This window comes from Brassica rapa, chromosome A08 (genome assembly GCF_000309985.2).
Source record: "Brassica rapa cultivar Chiifu-401-42 chromosome A08, CAAS_Brap_v3.01, whole genome shotgun sequence".
NCBI lineage: Eukaryota > Viridiplantae > Streptophyta > Magnoliopsida > Brassicales > Brassicaceae > Brassica > Brassica rapa.
The window spans coordinates 16,684,102-16,697,787 of record NC_024802.2 but is presented as its reverse complement, the minus strand read 5'-3'; the positions used below and the strand labels follow the sequence as shown (position 1 = coordinate 16,697,787).

At 35.4% G+C, this 13,686-nt stretch overlaps 2 protein-coding genes and 1 long non-coding RNA gene across 3 annotated transcripts in view; 1 reads left to right on the top strand and 2 right to left on the bottom strand.

Moving 5' to 3' along the window:
• Positions 1-13,686, bottom strand: part of LOC103835100 (probable disease resistance protein RPP1) — a 531,820-nt gene that overhangs the window by 27,337 nt on the left and 490,797 nt on the right. The window lies entirely within an intron of this gene.
• LOC117127291 lies at positions 1,857-5,614 on the bottom strand. The gene is made up of 3 exons (XR_004450223.1): positions 4,893-5,614; positions 4,413-4,744; positions 1,857-4,194 (listed from the first exon to the last, which is right to left on the bottom strand). It is a non-coding gene; the product is annotated as an uncharacterized LOC117127291 (long non-coding RNA).
• Positions 10,331-11,746, top strand: LOC103835558 (F-box/kelch-repeat protein At4g39753). The gene has a single exon (XM_009111735.2). The coding sequence runs from the start codon at positions 10,379-10,381 to the stop codon at positions 11,690-11,692; it is 1,314 nt and encodes a 437-aa protein (XP_009109983.2). The 5' UTR covers positions 10,331-10,378; the 3' UTR covers positions 11,693-11,746.

The window sequence follows — 13,686 nt, the reverse complement described above, 5'->3', positions numbered from 1 at the left end:
GAGAGAGAACGGCGACGTGAAATAGAGAGAGAGACGACGACGACTAAGAACTGAGGAGAAAGAGAGAGAGGCAAAGAGAAGAGTGACCAAGTACGGAGGAGAGAGAGAAACGATCAGAAAGAGTGACAAAGAACTTCTCCACTGATCATGAGCAGCTCAGCCTCATCTTCTTGGCGACAGAGAACAATGGGAGGTGACGCTGTGGTAGATGAGATTGGAAAGGTGGATGCAAAACATGATAACTTGTGAATGATGTTCATGATCTGCGACAGAGTGTGATGAAGCGCTTTGAGTTTCAAGAAACAAGGCGTGAGAAGATGGAAGAAAGCTATGAGAACTAAGATGAATGAAGAGATGATTGAAAGCTATGATAGGATATGGTTTTTTGGAAAGGGGTCTGCTAACTGAAATGATCACATTCTCTTATGTGTTTAGACTTATGAAAGACTCTTATGTGTTTAGTGTCGAAAATGGTCATGTTCTTTATGTGGATTTGTGATGTTAAGTTTAGAACATGAGTTTGACTTGTTTATGATCGAAAATTATGCTTCGTTTTGCATTTTTATGCTTAAAGTTTTAAAGAATACAGTGTTTGTTTTTCCTGTTCTTCATGCCTTTCTCATCAGATTTTTTTTTGCTGGAGAACTTGTAAGTTCAAGTAACTCAGAATCAAGAAAGTATGTTGATAATCATGATCACAACGATTATCTTCTTGCAAGAAAGCTAAGAACACTAAATGACGTCAACACTTTCCTTTTCACTCTCTCATAACCTCCTTCTAAGTCTTTCTTCTCTGTTTCAACCATGGTGTCAGCACTTTCCTTCACCTCTTTCATCTCTGTAAAAAAAAAATTCAAACTCAAATCCAGACATAAACAATAACGAAATCTAGGTTAAACAAGCTTAAAAAATCTCCATACCTAAAAACAACAGCCCCTTCAACATTCCTTACTGTCTCTCTCTCCTCCACATCTTCCTTGTTCCTCACGGTCTCTCTCCCCTCTGCATCTTCGCCGTTCTTCTCTCTCTCTCTCTCTCTCTCTCTCTCTCTCTCTCTCTCTCTCTCTCTCTCTCTCTCTCTCTCTCTCTCTCTCTCTCTCTCTCTCTCTCTCTCTCTCTCTCTCTCTCTCTCTCTCTCTCTCTCTCTCTCTCTTTTTCTGTCATCTTCTTCGTAAGTGTCGTGAAGCAGAGACACGATCCCTAATTTCAATTGGATAGCCAATCTGTTCTTTTTTAAAGTCGGGTCAGGTTTTTTAATTGTCGGGTCGGATCTGGTTTTTTTTAATTGGGCAATCGCTATTTTCTGAACGCGTTTTTAGTTATCTAATTGCAATTTCGAAATTGATTAGAAAGGGAGATTAAAAAAGTTTAGGGGGAGATTTAAAGAGAAAGTATATGATCAGGTGGGTTTATGAAGAGCTTGATAGTTTGGGGGGGAATAAATAGGGTCAGTGTATCTAAGGGGGAATAGGCAGGCAACCCATTTTCTTAAGATCAAAAATGAAAACCATCGTAAAGGTAGAAGATGATTGTTTGTAGTTTTTTGGATTGGCTTTTGGTTTTTGTTTTTCTAAAAACTATTTTTCATCCAATCAAGATTTTCATAGAATAGATTCTCTAAAATGTAAGGAAACTAGTTTTTGCAAATAACTGTTTTTTTTAAACACAAAAACTAGTTTCAACAAAAAGCTAGAACCTCTCTAAAAAGTCTGCCTTCTCTCTAAAAAGTCCCCACCGTGCCCAATCGGCCGGCCGACGGAGTGGGCTCCTTATGCCACCGTCGGTCCGGTTTCCTCCTGTTCCCCTCTGTTTTCCGTTGTTCTGTTCCTTTGTTTCCTAGTCTAAGCTTTTTCTTTTTTTGAGTAGATCTAGTGTTTCCGGCGTTGCGCTTTTCTCGAAGCGGACGTTCGGTTCTTGTAACCGCCGTGGCTCCTTTCTCAGGTGAACGGTCGGCTTTTGTTACCGCCGTGGCTCCTTACTCAGGTGAACGGGCGGCTTTAGTTATCTTGGAAGGCGGAGGCTCGTTTTGCTCCGGTTGTTTGAGGGTGGTGTCTCGGTGTCGGTTTGAGGCGTCGATGGGGAGTTTTCCCCTTGAATGAAGCGTCGGTGGAGTTAGGGTTTGGGGTCTTTATGCTCCGGTTCACGATTCACTTGTCTAGGGTTTGAAGTGGTTCAAAGGCCGAGGAGATCTCGATAGATCGATGGAATCTCCCGGCGTGAAGACAGGGGGGTGTCGAACGGGGTTGGTTTCGTCGGAGGCTCGTCTGTTTCCGAGATCCGATGAAACGCGTTTTCAGTTTGATGATTGTTCCGGCGGTGCTGTGGCGGAGATGGACAAGTTGAGGCGGTTGTGTTGTGTGTCGCACTCACTGAGCAGTCTTCTCCTCGATTGGAGCTTCCTTGGTTCATGCTCCGACCAGATCGTACAGAGAGGGAGCGCGGAGGCGGTAGAGCGTCTTAGGCGCTAGGGTTTCCTGGTTTGTGGGCCTTTGGGCCGGTTTGATTTGTTGGGTGTCCAATGTGTTTGGGCTTTGTAAGACTTTTGGGCTTTTGCCCTGTTTAATATAAAATTTTTAGATGGAAAAAAAAAAAAAACACAAAAACTAGTTTCTGCACCATAAATATAGAAAGATTAGGAAATTTGCGCAAATGGAAAAACAGCCGGCCCAGGCGCAAGGCCCAGTTCCTGAGAGTGAGAAAAGACATCGGTGACCCTGTATCTCTACTCTTTACGTAGTGAAGCGTAAAAGGTTTTGCAATCATCACGTGCATGTAATCATTAGAGAATCTATATATACATGACTGTTTGTATTTGCTTAGCCTCTTATCTAAAAATAGCCAAATAAACTGACCATTACGAGCGCCTAGGAAACATAAACCTTTCCGCCCAGTATTACACAGGTAATATATGTTGGTCGACGTCAAGAGTATTTCTTCGAGCTTCAGAAAGGCGAAGCTCCTCGATCTCGGCGCGTAGCGTAGCTATAATGTTGGTTAGCCGTTTAATCTCTGAGTTTGATATTGCACGGTTATATACACATATACAAATTATATCGCCGATATATAGCATATAGATCATGTTCTATAAGAGGTGTTCGGGAGAGTGAAACACAAAGTAAAAAATCTATTTTCTTCTGCGTCGTCTTTAATAACTCTCATAAACTCTAAGTCTTTCGGGTTCATCATTAGCTTCAGGTGAGCCGTGCCGATCATTTATGTGGGTTTCCATTTATAGCGAAGAATGTTTATGCTTTAATGGTGATTGCAAGTTGGAAAAAAAATTAACTGAGCTGTTCCGACATTCTTTTTTGTTGAACTAGGAATAAATATCTCATTGATTTTGTCTTGCATGCGGTATTAATGTGTGTTTGCTCCCTTTACTTATAGAAATTTTTATTTTTCAGATGGGGAAGCTGTGAGATTGTGATGGGCGAGTGGAACAAGGAGGAAGACGGCGCTTGAAATTTCCACCCGGACCCCATGGACTTTGGTTTTGAAGCTCTGATCCGAGACAATGAAACGTTTTGAGTCTTTGATGAGCATAGTGAGGATGAGATATGTGGTGGGAGAACGGACACCAATAGTGCTATCTTACCAGTTTTCATTGTGGACGGGGAATGAACAAAGCAGATGTATTAACACACATATACGGATAACATGACACTTAACACACAAAGACGGATAACATGACAGTTAGCAGTACAATCAAAATGGATATCTTGATAAGCTCAATCATAGACGGATATTTTTATATTTGTACAAACATCTTCAATATATAAAAAGTCAAGATAGTTACGGAGTTAGAGGATAATTACGGAGTTAGCGGGATAATGAGTGTGGTAACCGTACTAGTGAATAGGTAGCTGGTTATTATGACTAAAATATAGATTAGTTTGTCAAATCGATGCAACGTAAACACATGGCTGCATATTTTTGGTTTTAGACACATATGAATTTTGTATAAACGAATAATTTTTGAAGTTATATCAGTATAACTTCAAGAACTTCAAAATCCCCAAACTAAGAAAAATACAGACTTCACTACATGATTGATGTACCAGCATCAGTGTGTGCTTGCATGAACAAGACGGATGTGACCCCAGAATCAGCGTGGTTGGGGTTTTGAGGGACAGACCTTGCCCTTTCCACGGTCAGTGCTTTCAGGTCCTGAGGAATAATAGACGTAACATGGACCTACAAGTATGGACATATTTTATCTTGTTAGCCGGATATCTAATAAAATTCATGTTTTATATGTGTGTTAGCCGGATAATCTAGAAAATTTCATGTTTTTTTGTGTGTGTTACCGTATAATCTAGAAAAGTCCATGTTTTTTGAGTTTGTTAACCGGTTAATAGAAACATCAAATGATCAGTTATTACTAGAAATAGATATATCAATTGAATACTTACATTTTCAGCCGTGTCCAGTGTCCTTGCGTGTGCTGGTTTAATACCATTGCCTCGTATTTCTTGTTTACTTTAAGCTGTCTCAGACATCATGAAACGTCCAAGACGACCGAAATATGGAGACTTGTCTGCCAACTCTATGAATTTGCCAAAAGACGACGCCTTTAGGACTTCGAGTTCGTCTTCCTCGAGTGTCTCTAATATATGCTTTATGCATCCAGGCTTGTGGTAGGTGGTAGAAAGTGACTCTCAGACCATCGGGTTCATCTCCAATGGCAAAGAACCGAGATGGAAAAAGGTGTCTGCCATTTGATCTCCCGTGGGGAACATGAAATCTGCACGGGATCGAAATATTTAATCAAATCTACCAAATTGCATATGATGAAAATGAAAGAGTTTAGATATCTTAAAAAGATATAGGAAGAGTTTTACTCGAAGAAACTTCAGAGGAAAACAATTAAATGTGCAGAATAATGGACTTACCGTCAAAGGATGTGATAAGTAATTGCAACTCAGAATTAGGTTTGCGGTGATCGGAGATTGGTATTAGAAACTTCCGAAAATAATTTTCGACGGAGATGACAAAGAACTCCCAAAAAAATGAGCGGTGAAAGATACGAGGAGAGAGATGAGTGTTGTATCGATTTTGATGACGCGTGAGGAAGAGAGTATAGGTGGTTTCGAAATTGAATAGGCTGTAGGTAGCGTTACACGAACCTAGGGACAGAATGGTCATAAAATCAAGCGCGTGTTGATGAAAAAAGCACTTTTCCATATCTGCAAATTAAGCGGTTATGCTTGTATATGCAGTGTAATTTCTCTTAAAAATTTATTCAAAATAATATTTTATTTTTTAAATTATTATAGTTTGATATTTTTATTGTTTTATGAAATATATAAAATATATAGTTTTTAAAATTTGATTTTCAAAATTTATTTTTCATTTCAAACAGTTTGATCTTCATTTTAAAAATGTGAAATGATTTTTTTTTTCAAATAGCGTCATTAGAAGTGGTATTTGGATTCATTGTTTTTTTACTATAAAATCCATATTTTCTAATAAGCCAAAATTTGGGAGAAGTTATTAAACCCCTATATATCGGCTTCTTTTTGCTGACAAGAAAGAAAAAAACGGGTTCTCTTTATGTTATAACTAGGTGTTTTGCCTGCACATGCGGGCATAATTTTTTTATCAGTACTTATTAGTTTATGTCTTATTAATCTAAAACAAGTATACTAATTATTATTTATGGTTTCAAATAGTTAATTTAAACATCAAATATTATATATGTCAAATATGTTTTATCAAAATATATACTTATTATGCTGTTAAATTTTTTTAAATGCTCATATCTTAGAAATAGTTTAGAAAATATATTTATAAATATTTTTCCTGACTAATATTTAATTATAATTTTTTTGCATCTTAATTTTTTGAAATTTTATAAAAAAAAATTGTTTTCAGATAGCAACATAATATATATAAGATTTATCTTATTTTAAAAACTTTTGATAGTTTTATTATATTATTTTAGAATCAATCATTTAATATTTAACATAACATATAAATTTTACATGATTAAAAAATGTTTTTAATTATATATAAATTCATAAAGCGTATTCTTTAAATTAATAAATTAGCGAATTAGTTAGGAACTAATAATAAATCAATAACCTAGCTAAAAGTCTAAAACTTAATAAAAATATGACAAATAAGAAAAACTAACTAAATTTAATATAACAGATAAATTTGGTATTTTAAAATAAAATTCGTTTTTAATATATATAAGATTCATTAAGGATATTTTTAAAATTAATAAATTAGTGACTTAGCTAAAAATAAATAATAAATCAATAATTTAGCCAAAACCTAATAAAAACATGAAAAAAATACCTAAAAAGAAAGAAAACATGACAAATCAGCAAATTCAATTCTCAAATAATATTTTCCAATAACCAACTAAAAATATTTTAAAATATAACGGATAAGTTTAAAAATAAAAAAATTAACATAATAAATAAATAGGGATTTTTGCAAAATTGACCTACAACTTAAAGTCAAACACAAAACTCACCTCCCTTTTTTTTGAAAATTGGTTTTGCCCTATTCACCTCACAAGTTCATATAATTTACGAAAATGCCATCAATTTTTTTTTTTTTTTTCGAAAATGACATTTTTACTCTCTCACCTCATCATCTTCAAGTAATTACAAGATTGCCATTATCATCAATACCACAACCACCATGAACAACCAATTTGAAGCTCTTAATGCTCCCAAAATCGATTTACCCTTCTTCTTTTTCCATTCTTGTGAACTAAACACAACATATCTCTCACTTTCTCTCCACAATAAGCTAAAAAAACCCAAGATTTTGATTCTAAAATTGTTATGGTTCATAAAGTCATAGAAGCTAACGATTATGGGTGGGTGACTTTCGTTTGTGATTCTGTGTGCTTGGAGAAGTCTTATGTATGCTAAGGAACTTATCTCACCAATTTAAGGTATGACATCGAGTTTTTTTCCAGATCTGTTCGTCAGACGACTTACTTGGGAAGTCGTCTCGCTGTAGACGACTTACCTTTCAGTCGTCTGGCTGTAGACGACTTACCTGGAAGTCGTCTGGTCAACGCAGAGGTTATTTTTGCAATTGACTTTGAAATCTGTAACCTGAGACGACTGAAAGTTAAGTCGTCTACTATTGTTTGGTTTCAAAAAAAATTCCAAAGAACCTAGACGACTTACATTTCAGTCGTCATAGGTTAGTTTTGCATTTGACTGGATAATTTCAGAAGTTTGACTTTCCCAGACGACTTACATTTCAGTTGTCTGGCGAAAATGAAAATAATAATATTTTTTTTAAAAGTAAACGACTTACAATTAAGTAGTCATAGGTTAATTTTGCAATTGAAAAAAAAAACTTCAAGATTTAATTAAACACAGACGACTTATAATTCAGTCGTTCACCAGACGACTTAATTGTAAGTCGTCCAGGACTTTTTTCCGAGATTCTGGTCAAACCTCGTAAATCCTGGACGACTTACATTTCAGTCGTCTCGTGGACGACTGAATTATAAGTCGTCTGTATATAATTAAATCTTGAAGTTTTTTTTTTCAATTGCAAAACTAACCTATGACGACTTAACTGTAAGTCGTCTACTTTTAAAAAAATATTATTATTTTAATTTTCACTAGACGACTGAAATGTAAGTCGTCCAAAAAGTCAAACTTCTGAAATAATCCAGTCAAATGCAAAACTAACCTCTGACGACTGAAATGTAAGTCGTCTAGCTTTTTTGGATTTTTTTTTAACCAAACAATAGTAAACGACTTAACTTTCAGTCGTCCGAAATAACAGATTTCAAAGTCAATTGCAAAAATAACCTCTGCGTTGACCAGACGACATATAGTTTAGTCGTCTAGAAAACTTAGATTGAAGTCGTCCGCGTCTTCTCCACTAGTTTTTAAGTCTTCTACGTTAGTTTTTGAATAACTTGTATTTTTAAGAGTGATAAGTAACTTCAAGATATGTAAAACTCATATTTACAAAATATGTTCTCTCCCTTAGTTTTACTAAATTTGACTAAGTTTTCTAATGCAAACTTATAAAAAATATGATATGCTTTGACTAGTTACTATTATTTGTTTTCATCTCTTACCAACATTCTTGTTTATTAAGATGAGAAAAAGGCCATTGGAGTTTATTATTGCATATGAGAGATCCAAAGATAAGAAAAAGGCTACTGAAGTCTATTATTTCATTGATTTGTAAATGTGTAAACACATTGTTAGCACATTTAATACATCTTGGAAAACATTATTACTGATTTTACAAAAAATTCACAACTAAAAAAGTATACATGCAATTCACAAAACAGACCACAAACAAAACTATTATAGATCATTCATCTACAAAGACAAGCTTGGATTCCACTTGAGTAGACAAGACCAGACAACTTTTAAGAAGTCCAGACGACTTCTAAGAAGTCGAGACGACTTCCAGGAAGTTCAGACGACTTTGCCAGAAGACTTTTAGGAAGTTCAGACGACTTCCAGACGACTTTACAGGAAGTCCAGACGACTTTTAGGAAGTCCAGACGACTTCCAGACGACTTCCAGACGACTAACACGTAAGTCGTCCCAGAAGTCTTTCAGATCTGAAAAACCTGCATATTAAATCCAGATCTGGAAAACCTGCATATTCAAAAACGTTCAAATGGCTTAAAACAGAAAAAATGAATAGAAGATTAGATAAATCTACCTTTACAGAACACACAAAAATACATATCTAAAAATAAAAGATCTACCTTTAAATTAGTGGAAGATGAGTACCATCTAATTAAAAACCTGCAAAAAAAAAATAGATTAGTAACAAAGACATGAGACAAAATTGAAAAATTCATATAAAGTTTGGTGTTTTCAAGTCAAAGAGATTAGAGTGGGTTTGGAGAGTTTTAGTTTGGGAAAAAAGTAAGAACTCTATACAACAAGAAGTTACCAAATGAAGAAAAATCAGACATAAGAACTTACCAAAACGCTCAGAAAAATCCAGACGACTTCCTAGAAGTCCAGACGACTTCCTGGAAGTCCAGACGACTTCCTGGAAGTCCAGACGACTTCCTGGAAGTCCAGACGACTTTGTCAGAAGACTTCCAAGAAGTCCAGACGACTTCCAGACGACTAACAGGTAAGTCGTCCCAGAAGTCTTCCAGATCTGAAAAACCTGCATATCCAAAAACGTTCAAATGACTTAAAAATAGAGAAAATGAGTGGAAGATTAGATAAATCTACATTTATAGAACACACAAAAATACATATCTAAAATTAATAGATCTACCTCTAAATTAGTGGAAGATGAGTACCATTTGATTAAAAACCTGCAAAAGAGATAGATTAGTAAGAAATACATGAGACAAAACTCAAAAATTCATATAAAGTTTGGTGTTTTCAAGTCAAAGAAATTAAAGAGAGGTTGGAGAGTTTTAGAATGATGAACATTACATTTTTGTTGCAGGCATTTGAGAGGAGGAGAGAGAATGTGTAAATTTTTCTTTTTATAGGGAGACAAAAAATCCAATTAGATTAAATATTTTTGACTCAGACGACTTCCTGGACGACTTACATTTCAGTCGTCTGGTGAAGAAATTAAAACATACGACTTACATGTAAGTCGTCCAGAGGAGTTTAATATTTTTAGCGGGAAATTAAATATTTTTAGCGGGAAACTAAAATAGAAGACTTCCCAGACGACTTACAAGTAAGTCGTCTGGACGACTGAAATATACGTCGTCCGGGTAAATTATTCAACAGACGACTGAAATATAAGTCGTCCACACCCTAAACATAACCCTTAAACTTAATTATCTAATTAAACACTTCATAAAACCAAATCAAACTTGAAAAGTGTTTACTATACACAAAAATAAACACATATAGGTGAAAACTAATTTTTGAAAAAAATATTTTAGTTTTCCAAAATCTAACCCTAACAATACATACAATACTACAACATATGTTTGCCAAACTCCTAAACCAAAGTATTTCATGATTCACTACTTTCACTCATCTATCTTCAAAACAAATCAATTTTATCATATCTTAATTTATATTAGTTAAAACTGTTTATAATTACTTGATTTTTATTTTTTACGCATCAAAATATTTTTTTACAAGATTTATAAATTATTTTTAAAATAAACTGGTACCAGACGACTTACACTTCAGTCGTCCAGACGACTTCCAACATCTCAGACGACTCAGACGATTTAATGGGGCTATATTCGTAAAAATGACTTCTGTTTTTTTGTTTGGTCACAAGGGGCTGAGCTGTAATTTCACTAGACTTTTAGGTTAGTTTTGCATTTGATTCAAGTTTGGGTATAGGTTTGGGATTAAAATCAAATTGTGGGTTAGTTTTGGCAAAAACCCCAAATAAATATTGATAAATAAGTGAAAAAAAACCTAAAAATATGGAGAAGCTGACACATAACCCAAAACACTTCATAAACAATAGTATAGATTTTCTAAACCGGCGACTAGATATTATAAAAAATCAAGGGATGAGTTTTCAATATATAAAACAAAGGTATTTATTCACTTACGTACCTAACCTAATCGTGTGTTTAGCCTATACAGTATACAGTATAATGATAGACTCTTCGGTTCAAGCCGCCGCCTCTGCGGTAGTCGAACCACGGTGGAAAAAGAGGAAACCGAATCCATCTCCACCGTCGTTTTCGTCGCTTCCAGATGTAATAATACTAAACTGCTTGGCCCGCATATCCATGTCCTACTACCCTATACTCTCCCTAGTCTCCAAGACCTTTCGCTCTCTCATCTTATCTAGAAACCTCAACCACGCACGGTCTTACCACAAAACACAAGAAAAGTTATTTTATATATGTTTGCAGCTTCCTGACCGTCCTCTTCCCTCATGGTTCACCCTCTGGATAAAACCTTATCAAACAGAGGAAGAGAATATGAAGAAGAAGAAAGCTACCTTGGTACAAGTACCCTCTTCCTATGCTCTTAGAGAACTATTGTTAGTCCGTACGGTTGGTTCAGATATCTATGCATTAAGACCACGCTATCCCCCGTCCCCGTTCATGTTAGTCCGCAATAAAGAGAGAGATATATGGCGTAACACACCTAACATGACTGTCTCTCGAGTGAATCCCGCTGCATGCGTACTCCACGGGAAGATATACGTAATGGGAGGGTGCAATGCAAATAAATCCGCGAAAAGCTGGGGTAAGGTTTTCGATACAGAGACTCGAACATGGGAGCCTTTACCTGACCCCGGAGACGAGCTCCGGTTCTCTTCAGTGATTAGAAAAATAAAGATTATCCGAGGGAAGCTCCTCGTTAGGAGCACCGACGAGAAAGACTCTGTCTATGATCCGAAAACACGTAAGTGGAAAGCTACGGCAAAAGCACGCGAGGGTGACAGTAGGTGTATGGTAGGTAATATAAATTACTCTTGTCGTAGGGAATGTTGCATGTGGTATGACAAAGAGGGTAACGAGTGGAAACATGTCAAGGGGTTGTCTTCATTCAATAGGAGTTGTCGTCGTGGTTTGATTAAAACAGTTGAATACTGTGGGAAACTTTTAATCTTGTGGGACAAGTTTGCGCATTGTGAAGAAAAAACTATTTGTTGTGCTTTGGTTGCGCTTGAAAAGCGCCAAAATGGTCAAGTTTGGGGGAAGGTTGAGTGGTCTAGTGTTGTGCTTACGGTTCCCAGTTCATACGTTTTCTTGCGTTCTTCCGTGATACGGATTTGATCAATTGTATCTACTTTTTTTCTGTCGGGAATGGCTTTTAGATTTATTTGTTTAAACATTGGTTATATAAAACTATTGGTAGCTTTGCTTAGCCTTTATTAATCAGTTTGCAACTTGTTTTTTCTCTAATGGTTTTTCTTCTCGTCTATGTTTAGTGCTGATGACTACAAAATAGTAGAAGAACAACATATTTAGAGGAAATGTTTAACTAGTAGAATATAAATCGTCAACGGAGGTTGGGGGCAGATAAATCTATGAACTTGGGGCGAGGTTTTCGACTCTAAGACTTAAACTGGGGGGGGGGGAGCCTCAATTCTCCCATTAAAACAATAGAGGTTATATTGGGGGGAGCCTCGATTCTCCCATTAAAACAATAGAGGTTATATCCAAAGTAAGGTTTACCTTATAACCACGAGAAGATGGATTATGTTTACGATCCGAGAAAAAAAAAATGGAAGATGGATTAAACTGGGGGGGGAGCTAGATCCTCGATTCTCCCATTAAAACAATAGAGGTTATATTCAAAGTAAGGTTTACCTTATAACCACGAGAAGATGGATTATGTTTACGATCCGAGAAAAAAAAAATGGAAGATGGAGTAAACTGGGGGGAGCTAGATCCTCGATTCTCCCATTAAAACAATAGAGGTTATATCCAAAGTAACTTCTAAGACTTAAACTGGGGGGGGGGGGAGCCTCGATTCTCCCATTAAAACAATAGAGGTTATATTGGGGGGAGCCTCGATTCTCCCATTAAAACAATAGAGGTTATATCCAAAGTAAGGTTTACCTTATAACCACGAGAAGATGGATTATGTTTACGATCCGAGAAAAAAAAAATGGAAGATGGATTAAACTGGGGGGGAGCTAGATCCTCGATTCTACCATTAAAACAATAGAGGTTATATTCAAAGTAAGGTTTACCTTATAACCACGAGAAGATGGATTATGTTTACGATCCGAGAAAAAAAAAATGGAAGATGGAGTAAACTGGGGGGAGCTAGATCCTCGATTCTCCCATTAAAACAATAGAGGTTATATCCAAAGTAAGGTTTACCTTATAACCACGAGAAGATGGATTATGTTTACTATCCGAGAAAAAAAAATGGAATAATGTATAAAAAACCTATGTGTTTCTTTTTGGTAAAGAATGTATGGTACCGTTACGGTACAGAAAATTGTTGATTGATATAGTTAATATTGTGGGACAAGTTTGTGCATCCCGATCGTCAATATTAATATGGTTGGCGTGCGGTGATTGCACTTAGAAAACGCACTGATGATGAAGTTTGAGGAAGATTGTACATTTTGTGCAGTTGTACATAGGTTCCTATTCATATGTTTTCTTGTTTGGGCTAGTGACATTCCTTTGATCAACTATAAGAGCATGTTTATTGGAAATTCTTAGGTCGTGGTTTTTAACGGAATATAAGAAACCGTTTTTTTAATTTTTAATTAAAAAATTAAGAACCAGCTCTTAAATAAGAGTCCAATGTTTGTTTTATTGTGTATTGTTACATGAACACATAAAGATTGTGCATCCGCAGTTTTCTCATGGTTTAGGAAGTCATCCAGTAAATCATGTTATCTATATTCTTCACAGATTTTTTTGTTAGTATTAACTTTAGTTTTGGGATTTCACTATTATGAAATTCAGTATTTTTCTGAAAGAGAGTTCTTAATAGTATAGATCGGGATTCAGAGGAGGTATCCCAACTTGAACACGCCACTTTTTAATATATATAGAATTTATTTATTAGATAAGATAATTTATTAATATAATATAAATTGGCTAAAAGGATAGAAATATATTTTAAAATAAAAGACAAATCATATATAATCTGTTATTATCTGAAAATATGTTTCAATCATAAAAGTTTTAAAAATTAAGAAACAAAAATGTATAATTAAATATTAATTAAATAAAAGTTGAATGTTGTATAATCGAAAAGGAAATTTCAGTGATTTGAAAAATTTTATTTATAAGATTTACTT